The following is a 23,658-nucleotide window of genomic DNA, read 5'->3' as shown; positions in this document are numbered from 1 at the left end:
TTAACAGATTTGGCCCGTGTGTGTGTGAGAGTGTGTATCATATATTTTACAATCTTCCCTTTTCTGTTTAAAACAACAACAACAAAAAGTAGCTTTTGCTCACATGAGTGTCAGCTGTTCGAGCACCAGGTGTCGGCCTTTTTTTACGATTCGCTGTAAGATGAGGTAGCATCTTCACCCAGACCACCACACAGCAGATGTGTGTGTGAAGATATTTATAAACGGACTTACCTGGACGTGAGACAGTGCACCTGTGTGTCTGAGGCACACTGTATACCTGAATGAGTGATGTGTGGTGAGATCTGATTCGCCTACGGAGCAATAGCTATTGCACTTTATATTACAATGTACAACACTTATATAAATAATACACATCAAATCAGACCGTGAAGGAAATATGGTACAACAAGGTCCAAGAGCTTCCTTCCTTCTTCCTGTTTGTGCGCTTCAACACGTCTCTGAAAGAGAAGCTTATTCTTCTTTTCCATCGGCTGAGTCGAGTGTCATCTCTGCGTCCCGTCGCCGTGACGACTCTCTCTGCTCCTGTTTCTGCAGTCCAAGCATATTTCGTGAAGGGAAAACGGGTCACAGGAGTCCGCCCTCCTCCATGAAGGGATTCCAGCCCCTCCACGCAGGGCTATAAGAAACACACAGGTCCCACTTCCAGGTGGAAGCTGGCGCCAGGTTCCGGGGTCGGGAGGTTGAAGACGTCCACGATGGGGAGTAAGTTTGGGTCCTGGGTTTGGAAGATGAAGTGGGTCTTGTGCCAGCGGCCGTCTTTGATCTGAAAGTGAAGGTGGATTTGTGTCACATGATGTTGGTTTAGTTTATGATGCTGAATTTATTTCTCCTGGAAATGAAACAAAGACTAACAAACAATGCCCCACTTTCCCCGGATAATCCACAGAGTTCTTGGAAGGACTTCTTTCCAAAAACTGTCCACACTGAGGTCTGTGGATTAGAGAAGAGAACAGGGACGCTGCCATGTGCACGTCAAACTGGATTCTGTTAACTGACAGTGTATTGGGTTGTGGGCAGATACAGATCACAAACAGATGTTTTAAAAACTGGTCGAATACACTGAAATGATCCGACTGGCAGGATACCACGAGAGGTAAGTGAGAACAAATGTTGTAAACGTGAAAAAGTTTACTCACATGCTGCGTCTCGTTTTTTTAATCAGTCCACAAACGGAAATCTTAAAGATTTAGAGCTTTTCCAGAGAGTTATGAGCTCGACTATATTAAGACTGGACGCCTGGCTGAGGAACAGTCGCAGCACGAAACATGCAGCAAAGCAACACACTGAAATCTTATCAAGTGTTTTTTTCTTATTTTAAGTCAAAATTTTCTTATCATGCTCATTATGAGCCACATTTAACTGGTCAGACTAGAGAAATTTCTTGTTTCAAGTTATTTTAAGACAAAAATGAGGTTTGAATTGCTTTTAACAAGTGCAAATAATCTGGCAATGAAGCAAGGAAAGTTTGCTTGAATATTGCTTTAAACTAGAATAATGTCTTAATACAAGTAATTTTTCTCTTGTTCTTTTTGATTTTTTTTGTTGTTACAAGCGATTCAGACCTCATTTTTGTCTCATTAAGTCTAAAAAGACAAGTTCTAATGAAAAAAGACAAAAAAAACTTGACAAGGTTTCAGTTTCTTGCAGTGCAGCTGCTTACTTATATGTTTTACTTGCAAATAGTGAACTGATTAAATAAGACAACTTTGAAATAGCTCATGAGTTTAAGAGGTGACTGTAGCATGATCAGACTGTATGCTAAGCTAACTGTGTGTAGCGTTGCTCTGAAGATTTAAAGGTGACCTGTTCAGTTTAAAGTGAGTTAATACACACACACACACACACACACACACATATATATATATATATATATATATATATATATATATATATATATATATATATATATATTTATATGTGTGTGTGTGTATATGTATGTATAAATATATATATATATATATATATACCCTAACCCTAACCCTAACCCCAACGACAAGAACACATAACCTTTTAGACCTTTCTTAGCTTTCAGAAAGGAAAACTTGCAAACATTTGCAATCATATTGAGTCTCCTGGAAATAACTTTTGTTCAGAGGTGAATTCAGTTTTGCTGCAAACATTATTAGCATTATATTATTATAAAACGTCAGAAAATTTCATGATGTGATTCAGAAATAATAGGTCTTACTGATAATGTGTAAAAAGTGAAATCTAAGCAAGTGTATATGTCTCATTTTTTTATTAAAATTCTTATTTGACTTAATATGAGCCATATGCCAAAAAATGTCTTATTACAAAATATTCAAAGACAAAATAAAGCCTGAATGCTTGTAAAGAGTAAAATCCTGCCAAAATGGAAAAAGGAATGTTTAAGAATTTATTTATTTTATTTATGTGAATTTTCCGGGGCTCCTCAGGTGAATGTGGCTCAAATAAAGTCTAATAAGGTAATTTTACAAAAAAAAAATCAGATGTAACACTTATTTATATAACAGTTTTTGCAGTGTGTTTGATGTCTAAGAATTAAAAAAAACATGCTGGAACATTTTTTCTGGAGTTCCCCAAGGCTCTATGTTCGGTCCTCTGTTTGATTTCTTGTATTGAGACATTATTCTTATGTCAAGAAACTCAAAAAGTATTTTTTTTCCCCGCTGGCAGGTTTTTAACTCTTCAAAGGGAATTCAAGTCTTGTTTTTGTCTTTCAATACCTTAAAATGAGAATTTTCTTTTGATTTTTCAGGTGAACGTGTGTCATGTTTAGACGTTTTTGACTGAAAATGAGACATAAAAAAGTGGCTTAACCCGTCACCAGCCAATTACAGGGCTCAAACATAGGGACGGATGCACAAATTAACACCTACAGGCAATTTATATTGACCAATCAACCTGACGAGCATGTTTCTGGACTGTGGGAGGAAGCTGGACAGAACCCAGGCATGCACGGAGAGATCACGCTAACGGGCTGCCTCGCCAAGAGCAGTTTTTACCCAAATACGACAAAAAGAGTCGCTCAGATTTCAGTTTTTGCAGCATACTGTTTCTGTTTTACCAAAAGAATAAAATAATAATTTATACCTTCAACAGTTTCCCAAAAAAAGAGTTTGTGAAATATTACTTCAAGGATGAATTCATTTTGGACTAAAGGGTTCAGATCAAGGTCGGCTTCGCTGTTAAATCCTGCATATAAAAGTCAAACCACAGGAAACCTTCAGCAAAGACCCTCAGAGTAATTTTTGATCACGACTTGTGTTTTGTTTTTCAAGTAAGGAAAGTTTTCCGGTCCTGAACTTAAGGTTTAGCCTCATGCTTTTATTTCCTCTCGCCTTGATGAGTATAATTCATGAAAGGCCTGTCTCAATCAGAAATCTAACCACGGCCTTTAAAATGCAGCAGAAAAATGTCTCTATACTAAACTCCATCCACCCGTCCTCTGAAAACAGGCATTAAAAGCTCAGAAATGACCTTTAGTTTATCAAAGTGCTGATGTAGAGGAGAGCGTTCGTACCCAGCAGTCGTCCCGTGGTATGAGCGGCTCCAGGAGGTCGCCCGCCTGGATCCTCTCCCCGCTCCAGGCCTTAAAGCTCACCGCTCTGGATGACGGCTGCAGTGAAGGCCCCGCTGCCCACACCGGGGTGTTGAGGCAGTGGATGGTGACGTGCTGCACGGCCTCAGTGCTCAGGAGGTGAATGAAGTTCATCTGAATGCGGCCCACTCCGATCTCCAGCTGTGGAGGGGAAGTGAACACGAATAATCAAACTCTGATGTTGGCGAGTAGCGGCAGACTCCTGAACCTGACTATTGATTAAGGGAGCTGATAACAGACTCTGATCTGTTCTTCATTAGCGTTAGCTCCATCTGTATCACACATTATCCTGGAAGACTTTCCCTCTTGTTCCAGTTACAGTTCAGAGAGTTTCCAGAGCCAAGTGAGTGAAATCTGACTTCTCCAAATGGGACGGTTCAAGATTCATCAAAAGACGCATCCGTCAAAAAAGCTATGGTTTAAAACAAAGTGCAAGAAAAAGACAGGCGTAATTTACAATGTTGCTACTTTATGAGGTAGTTTAGGGAAGCTAAAGGAAATCAAACCTTAGACACTGTGACCGGCTTCAGGCACGTCTGTCCTCCACCAGTGAAGTTACACGTCACTTCGATGGTGTCAGCAGCACAGCCAAGGTTTGGGTCGATCCAGTACGTTCCTGCAAGAAGGGGAGACTCTTTACAAACAGGGACAAGGATATTTACCCAACTACACCCATGGTCAAGACATGGTCAAGACGATCTGCTGCAGCTCAAATCGAGCATCAGAATGCGGGAGAAAGGTGATTTAAGGGACTTTGAACATGGCATGGTTGTTGGTCTGAGTATTTCAGAAACTGCTGATCTACTGGGATTTTAACCCACAACTATCTCTAGGGTTTACAGAGAATGGTCCCAAAAAGAGAAAATATCCAGTGAGCAGCAGTTCTGTGGGACAAAATGCCTTGTTGATGCCAGAGGTCAGAGGAGAATGGACAGACTGGTTGGAGCTGATAGAAAGGCAACAGTAACTCAAATAACCACTGGTTACAACCGAGGTCTGCAGAAGAGCATCTCTGAACACACAACACGTCCAACCTTGAGGCAGATGGGCTACTGCAGCAGAAGACCACACCGGGTGACCCTCCTGTCAGCTAAGAACAGGAAACTGAGGCTACAATTCACACAGCAACACCAACACTGGACAATAGAAGATTGGAAAAACGTCTGGTCTGATGAGTCTGGATTTCTGCTCCACATTCAGATGGTAGGGTCAGAATTTGGCCTCAACAACATGAAAGCATGGATCCATCCTGCCTTGTATCAACGGTTCAGGCTGCTGCTGCTGGTGTAATGGTGTGGGGGATATTTTCATGGCTCACTTTGGGCCCCTTAGTACCAACTGAGCATGGTTTAAAGTCCACAGCCTACCTGAGTATTGTTGCTGACCATGTCCATCCCTTTATGAGCACAGTGTACCCATCTTCTGATGGCTACTTCCAGCAGGATAACGCTCCATGTCATAAAGCTGGAATCATCTCAGACTGCTTTCTTCAACATGACAATGAGTTCCCTGTACTCAAATGTCCTCCACAGTCCCCAGATCTCAATCCAATAGAGCACCTTTGGGATGTGGTGGAACGGGAGATTCTCATCATGGATGTTCAGACGACAAATCTGCAGCAACTGTGTGATGCTATCATGTCAATATGGACCAAACTCTCTGAGGAATGTTTCCAGGACCTTGTTGAATCTGTGCCACCAAGGATTAAGGCAGTTCTGAAGGCAAAGGGGGGTCCAACCCAGATCTAGCAAGGTGTGCCTAATAAATAAGTGGTGAGTGAAGATTTGGACCATAAAAAGAAAGACTTCTCCCGATCGATCCTCTTACCATCGTGTAACCGCTGCTCACAGTTGTAAAGGTCTCGGCAGATTCGTGCAGGGTTGTCTCGAGCTCCCAGCGGGTTCTTCAGACTCTGGATCAAAGTGCTGAGATGCTGTAGAGTCTTGAAGATCTCCGTGCCCTGGTCTAACATGGGCAGGTCCATGCTCTGATGGACAGAAACACCAGCATTAGAAACGTAGGGTTGGTTCTGGTTAATTCAGATGCTCAGAGATAAAAAATAAGCCTCAGGACTCAAACAATAACCACTGATCGTGATCCAAACTTACCTCTGGTCTTAGTGCAGTGTGGGAATCAATGATGACTTTGAAGGCGACACCAAGAGCCTCGTTTTGCTACCAAATATGAAACAGTCAACAACAGACGTCGTCATCATGAATATCATCTTTTAAAAACCTCCAGTTAGTGACAAACAGCAAACATACTTACAAGCGAGAGGGTACTGGCCAGACCCTGAAAACCAGAGAAAACCACACGTATTAAGTTTGCATTAGTCTGTATCTGTTAATCCTAATCTCTCTGTTAGTGGGTGGGTTCTCTCCACTGACACACGATTTGCAGATATGCACAGAAACAATAATGAACGCACAGGAAATGAGGCGTGAACGCACAGGAAATGAGGCGTGTCAAATGTAGAAAAGAAGAGCCTCCAGCTAACAGTTAATTGAATCAGATCAGAGTGGAAACAGGCTCATCTATGGCAGGTTAGATCTGTCTCATTACAGTACATGTCGTACGCTGACAGCTCAGCTCAGAGGCAGAAGTGACCTCTCCATATGATTATCAGACTCCATGTAAAGTTCATTTTTAAAAATATCTTTACTTGAGGCTTTATTTTGTCCCTCTGGTGCCCCTGTAGTATCTTGGCATGATTTACAGCTCAAACACAATCCCTTTTTCCACCCTGGAGTTTTAGAAAGCCCTTAGTGTAGCGAGCTGCCATCTCTTTAAGGCTCCCCGCTCCACAAACCACCTTCCCCCTGATTGGCTAACCCTCTAGAGGCCTGTAGGGGGTAAAGTTATCAGCAGACCTTGGTGTTTGAGGCCCCCACCCATCAACGAGTCATGAATCAGTCAGGAGATCCTCATGTGATGACCTCATCATTTAATTTTCCTAATTCTTCACCACAATCACCTTAATGAGTCTTGACAATCTTTCTTTTTAAAGGGAACTGTTACATGACAACCATCAAAAACCCTCAGCTGTTAATCTTTGAGTGTTGAGCAGAATGTGTTCAGATTTCCAGACAGAATGTGTTAATAGATGATCAGTGATGATATCAGATTGGTAAAGCTATAACAGCAAAGTTGAGTTGTTGTTGAAATTACCAGCATTGTCAAAAATTCAATATTCCGTTCTTGTGGATCTCTCTTTGTGACGGTATGTACAACATTTCTACTTTTTCTGTAGATATTTTCTTCCTGACAAACTGAGCAGAGCTATGTTCTTTTTTTATTGCAGTGGCATCACTGAGTCACAGAACACTGCAAAAACTGAAATTCAAACAAGTTTTTGTGTTATTTTAGTTTTGTTTCTCGAATTAAGAATGTCGTATTACAAGACTTAAAACTAAATTGAACAAAAACGAAACAGCTCTTTACAAACTGTTGGTTGTGGCTGCCTGTCGCAGCTGCCTGGTTCATTTGTTGTTCATGGATGCCAAAACTTTTTTTTCTTCAGTGATATTTTTACTACTTTTGCCTACTACTTTTGTCTGGAGATCCTACAGGTAATCATGGCTGCATTGTTTGCATATAAACTCAGCTGTTAGCAGCCTGTAGCATGTCAATGCTAGCTGGTGCAAGGCCGGATGTTTCCCCACAAGGTGAGGAGAAGGAGGTGAGGACGACGTGCTGGTTCTTAGGTGTGAGCTAAGAAGTGACGACATCGACCTGTCCTTCCATCCATCGTTATTGGGAACGTAAGATCTATCTCCAATAAGATGGATGAGCTAGCCGTGCTAACCCAGCAACAGAGGGAATACCAGAAGGCAGAGTAGCATCATGCTATTCACAGACATGGCTAACTGAGCTAACACCAGACACCAACGCCGTGTTATATGAGACACATCATAATTGATTGATTAAAAGATGAATGTGGCTCATAAAATAAATCATAAACACTTTCTTAGATTTCAGTTTCTGCAGTGGAGCGCACATATGTGCACATACACCCCCTGGCCACTTGCTCTAGACACAGTATACTTTTTAAAAAAAGCCGTTTTAGCTCGCTATACATAGTTTCAGACTATCTAGACTAAATTAAACTCACAATATGAGTTAAAAAACTGTTTGGAGTGACATCTGGGCTTTATATAACGTGTGCTGCTTTGTGCATCAGAGTCCAGATCTTGTTTTTAGCAGGCAAGATTCTCCCTTTTTCTGCTTTCAGGCAAAATCTGAAGTGAATTACATTATAGAAAGCATTGTGTCAATTTGTTTCATATGCAGGATGTAAAAAAAGAGGCACTCACTGGTGGTCCAGGTGGTCCACGAGGGCCTGGAGAGCCCTGAAAAAGCACAGCGCCACATTAGGCTTCACATTATTTAAAAGTTGGCCTTTATAGAGGAAGATAAAGTAGTTAATTCATCCCTTCCAGTGCTGAGCGCACCACAGGCTTGCACAAAGAATAATGATTAAGCTACAGAAGTGAGTAATTACTTACCCTTGGTCCCTGCAACCCCTATTGAAGATGAAAGAAAGAGAAATCAATATTCATAAGTGGACAATCCAACAATGAGAGGACGGCTGTGAGAGCAGAGCAGATATTATTCCATCATATGCACGGTGACGCAGCCTTTGTGTGGCGATTCAATAGACCTTCTTTATCTGCTGAGTGTGTGTCCTTTCAGGCCTGCACACCTTCACAGCCAGACCCATTCCTGTACATGAGCGTCGGCGTTTATTGGGTGAGCTGTGCCCGTGTCTGAGAGCTCAACAAACCTCTCTAAAAGCTGCAGATGAGCATGCAGCCAACATTCATCACCCTGACAGGGATTCCTCAGCAGCTGAGTATCAGTGTGAGTGTAACAACAAACAGCCGAGCACAATAGGAAATGAAAAGCGCTGAGGGCAAAGGAGGCTGAGCGCTGTGCTGTCTCCATACTAAGCATCCCATTCTGTGCTCACAGTACAGACCAAGAAGGATTCATCAAAAACTGTGCCACGCACCATCTCCCCTCGACTTCCTTTGTCACCCTGGGGTCCCTGATGGAGAGAAAGGAGACAAAGGATCACTCCATCACTGCCAGGAAGCACCGAGGAGTCACATAAAGCTTGGCAGAGAGGATGAGATACGAGGTACGTACTGGATGACCGCTGGGGCCGATGATGCCGGCGGGGCCCAGAGCTCCTTCCATGCCCTGAAGAAGAGGAGGAAGAGGAGGAGGAGGAGTGTTAGTGACTGAGAACAGGAATGATGGAGCGTCTCATGAAGAGGAGCTGATTTTTCATGTGAAGTGAGATGCACCACGTCCACAAACTGCCATCAATCTTACCATCAAACCACGAGGTCCTCTGGGTCCCTGGATCCCTGGTGGGCCAAAGTCTCCCAGGGGCCCCTAGAGAGTGGAAGAGGTAGAGTTGATTTTTAGATAAAAACACTCTGAAATTATCGGCGTCAAAGCTCCTGTGAGGAACATTTGGTCTAATCCTGTCCTCTCTTAAATCTTAAAACAAAGCTATTTTTGCAGCAGGCTGTCAGTCACTTCAATCACAGGCATCAAAACTGGTAAAGGGAAATAAAAGTGTTGCATAAAATAGTTGGAGTCCTTCAAACTAGAGACAAATTCCTTGTATTCTTGAAGATACTTGGCGAATAAAGGCTATTCTGATCCTGATTCTTTTCTGAACCACATAACCAAAACTAAAAACTTACCACTGGAGCTTAAACTGAGACAAACTAAACTAAACTCCATCTGGGGGTAAGAACCTCATGATACAATATCACAATATTGCGATATTCTACACAGCTAACTATTTGGTTAAAAACTACTTTTCTATTTTATTGAGTTTGAAATAATGAAAGTCAGATGCAGTGTTTCATACAGACACTTAACTTGAAAACAAAAAGTGCAAAAGACGTGGTCAGTTGGACTGATCAATGTCACTTAGTGTATCCAATGTTTCTCATAAAAAATCTAAAATTGCACAAAACATGACAATGATTATTATTTTATCAGTCTGATACACTGTAAAAATGAAACTTTATATGATTTTGAACCAACTGACCCAAGAATAGAGAGAAAACATTGATGTTTACAGCATCAAAACCCACATCAACAAGTTTAGGAATAATATATTTTGAATATACTCTAAAATTACATTGATTATACAGTTTACCGGCAACACACAGTGGAGTAGCTCTTTGGCGCTGTCTATTGCAGTGGAGGTTTAAGCCGTTATCCTGTTAATCTAGTAAATTTAATTTCAAATTTTATTCTGTTCTTGTGTTATCGTGTCTATAAAGTTTGAGTTGAATGTCACGTGATGTCTTTGACCGGGAAGCTGAGCTTCCTGCAGCCACTCAGGCAATGATTGAGAGGGATTGAAAGAACTTTATTTCCTGTACTTTGTTCCTAACTGTTGGTCAGCAGGCAAACACAGTAAATGTTGTCTTTTGTTACGTTTATCTACAAGATTACAGATAGTTGTGGACATCAGTATGATTCATAGACTTTTTACTGACTGGCAGTTATAGGGGTCGTCTAATAACCAGGGTCATCCTGTAGTAGAGTTAATACCATACTTACCATGACGTGAAAATGTGAGGGTTCAAAACAGACATTAAAGGACACAGGACAAGGTTAAAGTTATAAAATGGAGCAAGATGAGAAATATTTGGGGCTATAATTGTTGTTTGCAGGACAAAAAAGTCTGAATATGAAAAAAAGTCCTGATAAAATCCAGATCCTGATCCGGTCATAAAAACATCCCGACATATTGTGCCCATATCGCCCCCTAATGGAGAACATTTTCCCTTATCAGAAGCAAATTTGGCTGATGTTTATGCAGCACGTAACACTGCAGAAAACTGACTGCTTATCATCTGGCACATCTGACTTAAAAATCTGAATCAAATGATATTCTGAGACAATAATCTGTGATGGTCAGCAAACAAAGCAGTTATGTATTTTTAATTAAGTCCAAGGTTAAAATATAGCTCAACGAAGGCTAACACTGGCTGGTTTTTGTTGTGCACATGAAAGTTTCTTGTGCCCAAAAGAAATTTATATTTTCTATTTTTTTCTGTCTATGTCCCTTTAAGGGCTCCATAAGATCCTGATCCTGCCATTAAACATACTGACATATTTCCCCTATATCGCCCCCTAATGGAGAACATGTTCCTCGGTCAGAAGCAGAGTTTGCTTATGTTAACGCAGCACGTAACACTGCAGAAAACTTACATGTCAGTAAGAGCTGCTAGTTGTTGGTAATTTTCACAAATCAAATGTGTCCCTCTTTGAAATCAGTCTGGACAGCCTCTACAAGGTGCTCAGGGAGGAACAGGTTTGAAATATAAGTCGACTTCACTTCATCGTTCAGCCTTTTTCTGATGTGCAGCAATTCTGAACCCTTCTAAACAAAATCACAAACATCATGTGCTTCCTCTTCCTCTCCCACTGTAGTGAAAACCCGACATCACTCACTCTGCTCTTAAATGAAACAGAAAGACTCTGTTAGAGCCCGCTCTGCTCCTTCAGCTGGCAGTAATCTATAGAGCAGCGGCGCTGGAAGTTAAACAGACTTATGTTGGAGCAGATGTCATCCCCAGGCATGCTACAGTAATAACTTCAACTTTTCATTTCCGTTTTTACCCACTACAGTACGATATAATAGACCTCCGAGCAGTTTTCAGAGATCAAACTGAGCCAAGCTGTTTCACTAAGAGTGGAGGGAAACTCAGGGATGACTGTTTGGGTCATTTTACCGTCTTTGAGACTCAGTATTAACCCGCAGGGAGATCTAATGCCACACAGTGAGTAGTATAAGCGTGCATGTACTTCAGGGGTGTTTCATCATCTGGAAACAGGAGTTTTGTAATCTAAGAATAAGAGCCGTATGACCACAGATTTATTCACCAGCCCTTTAAGCAGAGAAAGCTCCAGTGGAGCGTCGACTCAGCACAAACCTTTGGTCCAAACATGCCCAACACTCCTGGAAATCCTTGTTCTCCAGCATCCCCCTGAAAGACACAGAGCAAGGACATCATGGATGTCTTAATCAGAAGGGGTTTTGTTTGAAATGTGATAAAAATCGATGCTCACTGGTTGCCCTTTGGGTCCGAGGTCTCCTTGTCGTCCTGGTAATCCCATCCCACCAACAGAGCCTCTTTTTCCTGATGCACCAGTCTGACCTGGGAGGCCTCTTTCACCCTGAAGCAAAGGCACATGAATTAAAGACAAAAAAATCAGCTTGACTTGTTTGTAAAAGGTTAAAAAAAATCTGCCAATGCGGTAAGAAAACTGTACTTGTTTAGTTTCTTGTATGAAGACATGACTTGTATTTCCAGAAACTTGACCTGCACATTTTTCTCGAACCATTTCTGTCTTTGAATATTTTAAAATAAGGCATTTTCTGGGCTTGTCAGGTGTTTGTGGCTCAAATAAGTCCAATAAGATCAGTGTTTACTGAAAAAAAGACTGAAACGTTGGTTTAGATTTCAGTGTTTGCGGTGCATCTTGGTTAGGTGTTGTACGCTTACAGCCCCCTGCAGTAAGCTGCTGGTACTACAGCCTGTTAACACCAGAAAACCAAAAACTGGTGTCTGAACTTCTTCTTCTGTTTCTGTTTTTAGTAACAGGCAAGTGAGGCTTCACAAAGCTCTGAAGCTTTCTTACGAATCGTGTCCAAAAATATTAGAACTGTGAAGGCTTCAGTCTAACAAAGAACAGTGACACCTGGTGGGCAACTCAAGCCACAGCAACCCCATAAAAAGTGTGATGAAGCACTATCACTGTTTAAAGTTTAGAAAAGACAGTGTAGTCGTCTTAATCCGCTGATTTTTGTTCAGTTACAATCAGTAATAGTTACATCATTATTACACTTTAAATTGAATTATGCTTGTTGTTAGACACTTAGACCCTGCACTAGAAGTACAACTTAGTACTTTAAAGGAGTAAATCTGTGGTGTAAGAAGAAACTACTCATAGTCAAAAACTTCCTGTTTTAATTGGACTGCCTCGCCACCTTCTGGTCCAAAGTCTCAAGCACACTGTTGTAAAGATGTGACGTTTGTTTAGGAGCAGTTTTTCTTTGTTCAAGTCACTTTTTACTGGATACAATGCAACAAGGTAAGGTGTTTATCAGTACAGTTACGTAGCACTGTTGTTTGAAATGTGACAACAAGCAAATGCAAGTTTGTTTCATACGTCGGTAGCCGGTTAAATGTAGCGCTATTGACAGCCTAGTGCTACAACGTATCCATAGGCTAATGTGACAACAAGCTAACTGTCAGTTCATACAGTTGTTTAGTAGCCGTATATGTAGCTTTGACAGCCTGATCCTCTAAGATGAAATGTGTAACATTAGTAAATCCTGGTCATGTCCTGTCAGTCATCTACCAATCAGAGCTAACATAACCTCACTCTTCATTTTATTGATAGACTCTCAAGTTTGAACAGACCACTGCAGAATAACTGCTGACTGTGGGTTGGAATGAACATTAGCACAAGCAGTTTAGCTCCTGTGTTAGCCTTTAGCTTGTGCTCTATCTCTCTCCTGTTTATCTTTCTTCTGCTCTTTTGTTCTTTTTCTGTCTGACAGTTAGGCTCCAGTGTCCACCATCACTACAAAATTAATCACAGAAATTATTTTCAGCAGAGAAAAACACAGATCTCTATTCTCACTACTAAACTTCGTCGTTTCGTTTGCGTGGTGTTGTCATGGAGACTTCGATATGATTTAAATCAATCCTGTCCTGTTCAACCCAATCAAGAAGACTAAGAATCAGCATTTCTAAATGACCTGTAAGCCATAATATTTGTGCTGATAATCTCATTTTAAAGTGCGGATTACAATCAGGGATTTATCTAGAAGGGAGACTTTTTCAAGATCACTTTCAAACTCCACACAGCCTCTTTAAAGAGCTGATAAAAGGCTTCAAAACATTTGGAAACAGGGAACTGTCGAGGACATTCTCTGTCAGGTCAATTTATTATGGTGTTGTAGAATAAAATTCAGCATCAAATCATTTTTACTGAAAAAAGCCACATTAAAGAAAATGATCATTTTCACCTTTGGTCCAAAGGAGCCCTGACTCCCAGGTAGTCCAGTAACACCCAGCGTACCCTGAAGCCCAGGTTTCCCAGGGGAGCCCACCTCTCCATCATCTCCCTGCTCCCCCTGAAGACAGAAAAAGTTAGAAAACAAGATCTCGAGCTTGTCTCCTTTGGTTTATTTGAAAGAAACAAGCGTCCTCACCGTGACTCCTCTGCTTCCGTCTTTGCCAGGTAGTCCATCCAGACCAGGCGAGCCCTCCAGTCCCTCCCTGCCTACGACTCCCCGTGGACCAGGAGGACCCTCTGGACCCTTAAAGACAACATTCAGATTCTTTTCATTCCTATTAAAACTTTAAGATAAAGGTTGAAATGAATCCAACTCACTGGTGGTCCTTTGGTCCCTGCTGCTCCTCTCACTCCTGGTTTTCCTTTCTGGCCCTGCAGAAAAAAAAAAAAGTTGTTTCACATTTTAATTAACGCTCAAATCACGTTTCCTCCAACCAGAATAAATCCAGTCTCTGTTATTCATGTCCTTACTTGATCACCTTTGGATCCTTTGGGCCCTGGTTGTCCTTTTGGCCCTGGATATCCCTGAAACGATCATCACTGTTTGATTTGAATTACACTGATTTGCCCATTAGACACTGAGTCTAATATCAGATTTATATCTTTAAAAAAGCATCAATGAGAAACTTACAGGAAGCCCCGGAGCACCAGCTTCACCTCTCAATCCATCGACTCCAATTTGACCCTGAAGGAACGAGTCTGTGTTGCTCAAATGTTCAGAAAAATCACTAAACTCTGCAACATGCAAGGTTTATATTTCACTCACAATGTGCCCGAGGTCCCCAGACGCTCCTCTTTCTCCTCTGTCACCAGGAGGACCCTGAGTTGAATCAAAGTAGACTAATTAAACAACCCAGAAAAGCGCTGATGAGCATCAGAAGAACAGGTAGATGTGAGAAACTCACTCTGTCACCTTGGGGGCCTGCAGGACCTTCTGTCTTGCTGTCGTCTCCCACTTCACCCTGAGGAAACGAACAAAAGCATTGGATGGTATTTTCCTAAAACCTCAAAGTCTGTGCAGAATCAACGCACGCTTTGTCACAAAATGAAAACAATGGAAACACATTGCTCGCGCTCTAGATACAAACGGCGAATCATTACATGCGCTATTAACCGCAATGGTCCCATTTCAGTAAATGGAGCCAATGTCTGTTTCCGGGTTTTTATGGGATTCATTAAACAATAACCACAAATGTGTGTACGACTGTAAAAGTCATGTGCTGAGCATGTGTCTAATGAAACGATAAAAGCAAGAGCACGACAAGCTCTTTAAAGCAGGAGAGCTCTGCGAAAACTGAAGTGTGTATGACAGCTTTTTAGTTAAAAATAAAGTCTTATACAAGAAACATTCACCTGACAAAATAATAAAAAAATATATTTATATTTCAAGATATTAAAAGAGAAAAATGAGGCTGAAAGAGTAGTTTCCTGTAATAAGAAAATAAGAAAAATGTCTTTGTACAAGAAACTAAAAAAAGGTACATTGTCCTTACTCTAGTTGGAAATTTTTTTTTTTTATTTCTTTAACTTTTACGAGCAAATCAGGCATCATTTTGTCTGTTGGTATTTTGAAATAAAAAGGTAAAATCTCCAGCAACACTTGTAGAAAAAAGCTTAATTTTACTCAAGACAAAAATAAAATAGTCTTACTCCAAGAACTGACATCTAAGCAGCTCATTTGTCTTATTTTTAGTACAAATTGTCTTATCAGACTTCATATGAGCCACTTTCACCTGACTAGTCTAGAAAACGTCTCATTTCAAGATATTAATTGTCAAAAATAACACCTGAATTGCCTAAAAAAATCTTGCCAATGGGTTAAAAGTATTGTCTTTGTTTTGATTTATCATTCTTATTTTCAAAAATATTAAACAAGTATTTTTTTCCCTAATGGCAGATGTTTGTCTATGTTTGAGGCGTCGATTTTGTCATTCGATATTTTGAAATAAGACATTTTTCTGGATTGGTAACCATCACAGACATCATCACACAAGTCCAGAAAAAATGTCTCACTTCAAGCAATAAAGACAAAATTATGCCTAAAAAAATATATAATAAATAAATATGGTTGGGGGTTGGTTCAAGCCTTGCTCGAGGGCTCTCAGCTCTCTTGCAGTCCAGTTTCCAAAATTGGTCCATTCTGAAACTTAAACCACAGACACTCAGTCTACTTGGACTCGGCTTGGCTATTAAGACAAATGATGCCTGAAACGCTTGTAAAGAGTGAAAAAACTGCCTTTGAGGTAAAACAAAATATACTTTATACATTTTTTTCCGACAAGAAAGGATTATTCACTCTTAACAAGTAATTCAGGCATCACTTTGTCTATACATATCCAACAATAAGACATTTTTCTGGACTTGTCGGGTAAATGTGACTCATATTAAGTCTAGTAAGACATTTTTTAACTTAGTATAAGACATAAACACTTGATTAGATTTCAGTTCCTACAGTGAATTTGAGTGTAAGATTGAAAAACATGCTGAAGAATTTTCTGGAGTTCCTCAAGGCTCTATGTTCGGTCCTCTTGATTTTGTCTTCACATAAATCAACAGTTAATAAAGTGTTGTTTCATTTCTTTCACTGGAATGTTATTTCAATTTTTTTTAAAAAACAAGAACCTTTCTGACCTGGTTAAAATATCTGTCTTTTAACTATCTTATCTTTTATCTTATTGATGCTAAGCTCCACCCTGTTGTGGCTGCTTGTTGCGGCAGCTCTCTCTTCCTTGTCCATTTTCTTGTAATTTTTTATCTCTTGTTCATCACCTTTGCATTTGGAGTGGATCATTACTTTATATGGCTCATTTGTTGGTCACAGACACCAAACTGTTTTTTTCTTCAGTGATATTTTTACTATTTTTGCTGTGTTCCTGTGTTTGTCTGGAGATCCTACATGTAACCATGGCTGCATTGTTTACATGTGAAATCAGCTGTACGCAGCCTGTAGCATGTCAATGCTAACTGGTGCTGGTCCTTATGTTTCCCACAAGGTGAGGAGAAGGAGGTGAGGACGACGTGCTGATTCTCAGGTGTGAGCTAAGAAGTGACGACATGGACCTGTCCTTCCATCCATCGTTATTGAGAACGTAAGATCTATCTCCAATAAGATGGACGAGCTAGCCTTGCTAACCCAGCAACAGAGGGAATACCAGAAGGCAGAGTAGCATCATGCAGCGCGCATCATGACTGCTGAAGAAGCTCAGTCCTGGACCCTGTGGAGGTGGATGCTGACTGACTGTAGAATAATGGACAAGCTGTCAGCATCTATTTTCTTATGGACACTTTCGCACTTTGTTTTCTTGATTGCTGCTGTGACTCCCCCTGAATTTCACCTTGGGGATTAATAAAGTATTTTCTATTCCAAGTAGCTCCACAAAAAGTAAGACATAAAAACTTGCTTAGAAGTCTGAAGTGTATGATCTGTCAGGGGCCAACAAACTGTTACTGAAGTTGTAGCATCGAGGCGTTTCCAGAAACAGTGACACAGGGCTGTTAACCTGGTCCAATGCCAGAGTCACCTGACTCAATCAAATGACACATTTTGCACCCGTCCATGTGACGGCATAACGCTAATTTGATTAGAGACCAAAAGCAGCATTTGTTTTAGTTTATTGGCAAAGAGAAAATAGAAAATATCTGCGTCCAGATGGCTCCCACCCAGGGACTAAAGCATGCAAATTAGCATCTCGCTCAACTCTGCTGCATGGCTTCCATTGTGTGCTGCTGCTGTCAAATAAACACAAATTATAGTCCTAATATCCCCAAAATCATGAGCAGAAGAGTCCAGGTGTTTGGCTAATTATATACATTTAACAGCACTGGGCTAATTGGACGTGTCTGAGTTCAAATCAATGACAGAATTAGGGATAACTTTCAGGATACTGTGAGGACAATAAGACAGGCAGCGGAGGCGCTAATTAGAGAACCTGAATTTAAATGCACGGAAACACTGCAGGGCTGTGCTCTCAAAGAAAATGAGCTTTGGGACTGTTTGTGAGGTACTGCTGCTATAACATGTCACCGAGCCTCATTAGAGACGATCAGAGCACAGAGAGGCATCAGGACCAGATTTAAGAGTTGGATTTTACCTTATCACCTTTTGGCCCAGGTGGTCCCAGAGGTCCATGTGGCCCCATGTGACCCTGTGATGAGAGAAAAAACAACTAATTATACTGATGCCAGACTTTCCCGCACCAATCAAAATGAAAAATGTACTTTTTGCTGAAATAACAAAACAGTATGCTGTTTAATATAATTAATTGAAAAGCTTCTCCACAACTGAAATTATTCATCTGCCAAGCATAAAGTATCCTCTTGACTGATTTACACAAGTGGCTAGTTTAATTAAATATAAATCTGGTGTCTACTTTCTGCCCTCTGGTGGCCAGCTTTGGCACAACAGGATTAAATAAACTTTTAACTTTATCCAGTGTTCAATTAAGAATTAAGAAGTCTCAATTTCCAATCAGAAAGCTGGCTTCATCTACATGTTAATTTGAAGATCACAGCACCAGATTTTAGGACAGCTCCCGCCCCCTTGTGGACAGGAGAAAAAGTGCAAAACACCCTCAGGTGAGATTCAGTCTGTTTCATGGATACTCCAACAACACAAGCTTAGTTTAACCAGCAAGTCAATATTATAATAAATACATAAATAAATACATAAATAAATAAATAAATAAATAAATAAATAAATAAATAAGCCAGATTGTAGTTTATATTTTTACTATAGTGGATGATTTGTCATGACAGTGTCTGCGCAAAAATTGGGTTAAAACTTTGGATGCTGTGTTCTCACACCAGCCTACCTGGATGAAGTGATGAAAATTCCAGGGTTGCGGTGCATGTGTGAAAGGAGCCTTAAATAAATACAGTTAAGAACTAAAACCTCTCTTGCGAAAACATCTCTCTAAAACAAGTTCAAACCTTTTTTGGGTCTTAAAGCACTCTCTTTGACATGTGTTTCGGGAAAAATAAAGTCTGGGTGTTCATATTCTTACATAAAGCTCACCTAGATAAAGTCAGGAAAAATTTCAGGAGTGTGGTCTTTTAAGAGACTCAAAACACTGACTTTCCCATTTAAGTCTAGAAAAAGTCTGAAAAAAGTCAGGGTGAAAAATTAGGAAGTTTGTGATCTCACACAAGCCCAACTGGTCATAGTGGGGACATTTACAGGATTGGGTTGCATGTGTGAAAGAGCCCTACATTGAAAAATCTTTCCTTTAATCTGATATTTAACAAAGTTTTCTTTCCATAATAAGTTCAAAACCATTATTTTTCTGGGTAAAAACACTGACTTTCACATGTCTTTCAGAAAAAAGTCTGAAGGTGTTCATATTCTGACATATAGCTCACCTAGATAAAGCCAGAAAAATTTCCAGTGTGGTGCATGTGTGAAAGTGGCCCAAGTTCTTTTCATTAAAGACAAAAACCTCTTATAAATTGATGTTCACTAAAAAATCTGTTTGTTCAAAAGACTTTTTAGTGACTCAAAACACTGACTTCCTCATGTCTGTCAAGACAAAGCCTGAAAAAATTCAGGGTGAAAAATTAGTATGTTTGTGATCACACACCAGCCCATTTGGATAAAGTGGGGAAATTTATAGGAGTGCGGTGCATGTGTGAAAGAGCCTCACATCGAGAAATCTTTCAATTTGAAATTTAGCAAAGCTGCTTTTCTAAAACAAGTTCAAAACCCTGGTTTTACTGGATTAAAAAAATGAGTTTTACACGTCTTTTTGGATAAAAAAGCCTGGACAAAATCAGGGTGTTCATATTCTCACCTTAAGCTTACCTAGATAAAGGCAGGAAAATCTCTGAAGTGTGGTGCAAAAACCCTTGCATTGAAAATCTTTTCTTAGTTCAATATTTGACAATACTTTCTGTCTAAAACGAGTTCAAAACCTTTGTTATCCTGTTTTAAAACACTGACTTTCAAATGTCTTTAAGGGAAAAACAAAAGCAGGGTGCATGTGTGAAAGGGGCTCAAGTTCTTTACGTTAAAATACAAAAACCTACTTTTATCTGTCTGCTTGTTCTGAAGCTGTTTTAGAGACTTTAAACATTGATTTTCCTCAATTTGTTAGGAAATTTTTTTTAAAAATCAGGATGTTTGTGATCTCACACCAGCCCACCTGGACAAAGTGGGGACATTTACAGGAGTGGGGTGCATGTGTGAAAGACCCTTACAATGAAAAGTCTTTTCTTTCATCTGACATTTAACAAAGTTTTCTTTCTAAAAAAATATTCAACACCTTTAATCCTGGATTAAAACACTGACTTTTCATGTCTTTCAGAAAAAAAAGAAGTCTGAATAAAATCAGAGTGTTCATATTCTCCCCTAGATAAAGGCATGAAAAATTTCTGAAATGTGGTGCATGTGTGAAAGGGGCTCAAGTTCTTTACATTAAAAACAAAAGCCTCTTAAAATCTGATATTTAGCAAAGCTGTCTTTCTAAAACAAGTTCAAAACCTTTATTTTCCTGGAATAAAACACTGACTTTCAAACATTTCTTTACTCTCATATCTCCCTGTTGGATGACGTACCTCATAACCTGGTATTCCTGGGTCTCCCTGTTGGCCCATTCTCCCAGGAGCACCCTGAGAATAAAGAAACATTTTAAACCCACAGCCAGCACAGATTATCAGCTCCATTAAACATCCTGAGGATGTCTCACCACTGGCCCGATGGTTCCTCTTGCTCCCTTCTGCCCGACGAAGCCCATCTCCCCCTGATCGCCAGCTGCTCCGCTCTCACCCAGGTGGCCTTGGTGACCCTTTATTCCCTGGAGAGCAGGTACGCAGTGAGAGTAAAGTGAGTTTTTTGACAATGCAAACATTTACCACCAAAAGCTTTTATTTGACGGGCGCTTCAGCTGTCATGCTCATGGAAGTTATCGGCCTTACGGCTTGTTTACCACAACAACAGAGAACCGTTCAACCCCTTTCACAAGAGGCCAAACCCACACACCTCCTGAGGTGAAAAGTGTATTTTAGCCCCGAGCAGAAGAACTGACAAACCTTTTCTCCGCGTTTTCCTCTCTCGCCAATTTTCCCCGGCTTCCCCTCCTGACCCTGTGAAAGAAAATCGAACGGGGATGTAAGCGAGTGGAAAGAGCTGTGCTTTCTGGGGGAACTAAATGAAATCTGGAGTGGGCTGCTGAGGCACTCACCCTTACACCCACAAGTCCAGGTGGACCAAGAGGTCCTTCCTTTCCTTTCAGACCAATTTCCCCCCTGTCTCCTGTAGGGCCCTCTGGACCAGGCTCCCCCTTTTCACCCTGGGAAGAGCAGAGGAAGTCCAATAAAAAGGGGATCATAGAAAGACTGGATGGGTGGTAAAGGTGTCAGGGACTCTGGCGTGATTTAATTCACTTTAATTTGTTTTGAGATGCACGTAAATGACAAAAATGAAAGGTATGTCTGTGCTTTTCATCCCCTCTTTGACAATCTGCTTTAACAAACATCTGTTTAAAGTGAATAAAGCCAAGCGATGACACCACGGTCACCCCAACTGTGAAGTCCAACTATGACTGAATCTGATTATCCAAAACTAAGACTCAGATGCTTATATCAGAGCAGGTTCTCAACATAACCTACCTACTTATCAAGTATTTTTTATCTTATTTCCAGTAGAAAGTGTCTTTTTAGACTTTATATGAGCCACATTCACCTGACCAGTCCAGAAATATCATATCGACAAATTTTAAGACAAAAATGAGGTCTGAATTGCATGTAAGAAGAAAAAAGAAAATCTGCCAATGGAACAAGTGAAAAGTTACTTTTATTTAGACATTATTCAAGTATAAAAACATATTTCTTTTCTATGGGCAGATTTGTTTAACTTGTTACAAGCAATTCAGGCCTCATTTTTGTCTTAAAATTCCTCGATATGAGACATTTTTCTGTCATCTCATCTGGACTGTTTTAGATGCTGTCTCTTTACGGCTCTTCATGCCACAAACCCACTCCCTGTTGATTGGCCAGCTCCCTGAAGGCCTAATGGAAGAGGAGTTTTGGGCAGACCTTGGTGTTTGAGGCCCACCCTTTCAACGTTTCATGAATTAGGGAGGAGATCCTTGTGACACCATTTCAGGAAATCTCATGAAGATCTCACGCCATTTTCAGATTTTAGATTTTACAACAGACAATTTCTACAGTGCTACAGTTTCATTTAGCAGACGCTTTTGTGCAGAGCGACGTACAACACAAGCAAGAATGTAGACAGAAGGGAAACCCAGTTAGTGCGACAACAGTGCTATCAGTTGTTCGGCTGCAGGTGCTGCCATTATGTGCTGGATTGTTTTATTTTATTTTATTTTATCTTATTTTTAATTATTTATTTATTTATTTTGGGGTGGGGGGTGGAGGGTTACAATAATCAACAAGCCAACAAACCACAATAAATTGCTGCAACAGTATACTTCAAAATTCAAAAACATTTAGTAGTAGTGCTAAATAATCATAAGAGCTGAGTCTTAGACCTAGTGACTCATTCTACCCCTGAGGACAAAGAGGAGAAGGGTCAGGTTAAGTGCACAAGTGTTCCCTAAACAGATGAGTCTTCTGACATCTCTTAAAGTAGAAAGGGACTCTGTGGATTGTATAGAGTTAGGTAATTCATTCCACCAATTGGGACTAACAGAGGAGAAGAGTCTGGCTAGTGATTTGGAGCCGCGCTGGGCTGAGAGCACCAGGCGTCTTTCACAAGCAGAGCGTAGTGGGCCAGGAGGAGTGTAGACCTGGATGAGGGACCCCAGGTAGGCAGGGGCCGTTCTTGTCAATGTTTCCTAAGCCAGAAGAAGAGCGTTGAAATCTTTCGAGCTGCTACTGGAAGCCAGTGAAGAGAGATCAACAGATGGGTGATGTGTGCTGTTTTGGGCTGGTTAGAGACCAGACGTGCTGCTGCACGACATTGAGGACATTGATCTGTAGTTGAACCAAGGGACAAAGAGGAAACACAATGAGCTTGGTTTTGGACAGATTTAGCTGAAGGTGGCGTTCCTTCATCAATGTGGAGATATCAGCCAAACATGCTGATATCCGAGCCAAGACAGTTGTGTCATTAGGGGGAAAAGGCAGGAAGAGCTGAGTGTCGTCAGCATAGCAGTGGTAGGAGAAGCCATGAGAGCGGATCACTGCACCAGGTGAGGTAGTGTATAAGGAAAAGAGTAGGGGACCAAGCACAGAACCCTGATTCAGGGGTGTCTCCAAAATAGGAATATATAGTGGTATGAAAATCTAGCATTAACCACACCCCCTGTTGTCCAACAGTGTGTGGCAGCACACAGTGTGAGGCAAGACATGAGACATTCAGTACCCAGAAACACTTTGACATGTCTTCACAGTGACCTCTCCTGCATGTAAACAGAGTGGTACTGTAGGTGAGTCCTCCTGACATGAAAGCATGTGTTGGAAAAACACCACAGGCTGTAATCTGAAATGTTTGTCAGGCGGAAAATAAGATGTCACAGTGACCTGACGTGTTGTTCAAGGTGTTGTTGTTGAGAGCCTGAAAGTGGGCCAAGCCGCACAAGTGATGCCGCACTGTCAGAGCGGATCATGAGGAGCTTCAATTCTGAACAAAACTGTTGTTAATCTAAACTTTAGGAGCAGGCAGGCCGCCAACATGTCAAAGTGACCTAAAGTGATTCAGAGGAGAAGCACTAAACATGTCCTAAGCACTGTGTTAAAAACAGGAATGAAGACTTTGAGTCTTTGCAGAAGCTGTGAGGCATCTGTTGATGAGGAAGGAGGAAAAACAACGTCCCACCTCAGTAATCTTCCATTAAACAGCGTGAAGTTGAAATCCAGCAGCAGATGAGTGTGACAGTATTTAGCAGAATCAGCAAGTCAGAGCCATTTGAAACCTTTAAACACGCTGATAACAGGGAACTCCAGTTGTTTAGCTCTCTGCTGCAGTCAAC

At 40.8% G+C, this 23,658-nt stretch overlaps 1 protein-coding gene across 1 annotated transcript in view; it reads right to left on the bottom strand.

Moving 5' to 3' along the window:
* Positions 1–102: 102 nt before the first annotated feature.
* Positions 103–23,658, bottom strand: part of col27a1b (collagen, type XXVII, alpha 1b) — a 121,700-nt gene continuing 98,144 nt past the window's right edge. Inside the window, exons 37-61 of the mRNA XM_074670028.1 lie at positions 20,905–21,012; positions 20,753–20,806; positions 20,410–20,517; positions 20,279–20,332; positions 17,821–17,874; positions 14,635–14,691; positions 14,496–14,549; positions 14,361–14,414; positions 14,201–14,254; positions 14,048–14,101; positions 13,866–13,973; positions 13,680–13,787; positions 11,711–11,818; positions 11,575–11,628; positions 8,942–9,004; positions 8,753–8,806; positions 8,616–8,651; positions 8,110–8,127; positions 7,918–7,953; positions 5,873–5,896; positions 5,713–5,778; positions 5,432–5,591; positions 4,111–4,220; positions 3,527–3,745; positions 103–784 (exon numbers count right to left, since the gene is read on the bottom strand). Of these exons, the coding sequence (XP_074526129.1) occupies positions 638–784; positions 3,527–3,745; positions 4,111–4,220; positions 5,432–5,591; positions 5,713–5,778; positions 5,873–5,896; positions 7,918–7,953; positions 8,110–8,127; positions 8,616–8,651; positions 8,753–8,806; positions 8,942–9,004; positions 11,575–11,628; positions 11,711–11,818; positions 13,680–13,787; positions 13,866–13,973; positions 14,048–14,101; positions 14,201–14,254; positions 14,361–14,414; positions 14,496–14,549; positions 14,635–14,691; positions 17,821–17,874; positions 20,279–20,332; positions 20,410–20,517; positions 20,753–20,806; positions 20,905–21,012 (1,962 nt within the window). The 3' untranslated portion in view covers positions 103–637. The remainder of the gene's footprint in view (positions 785–3,526; positions 3,746–4,110; positions 4,221–5,431; positions 5,592–5,712; positions 5,779–5,872; positions 5,897–7,917; positions 7,954–8,109; positions 8,128–8,615; positions 8,652–8,752; positions 8,807–8,941; positions 9,005–11,574; positions 11,629–11,710; positions 11,819–13,679; positions 13,788–13,865; positions 13,974–14,047; positions 14,102–14,200; positions 14,255–14,360; positions 14,415–14,495; positions 14,550–14,634; positions 14,692–17,820; positions 17,875–20,278; positions 20,333–20,409; positions 20,518–20,752; positions 20,807–20,904; positions 21,013–23,658) is intronic.

Source organism: Halichoeres trimaculatus, unplaced genomic scaffold (genome assembly GCF_033239565.1).
Source record: "Halichoeres trimaculatus isolate MK-OKI-2021-1 unplaced genomic scaffold, fHalTri1.1 fHalTri1_scaffold_5, whole genome shotgun sequence".
Taxonomy (NCBI): domain Eukaryota; kingdom Metazoa; phylum Chordata; class Actinopteri; order Labriformes; family Labridae; genus Halichoeres; species Halichoeres trimaculatus.
Note: the sequence above shows the minus strand (reverse complement) of the source record. Positions and strands in the feature narration are given on the sequence as shown.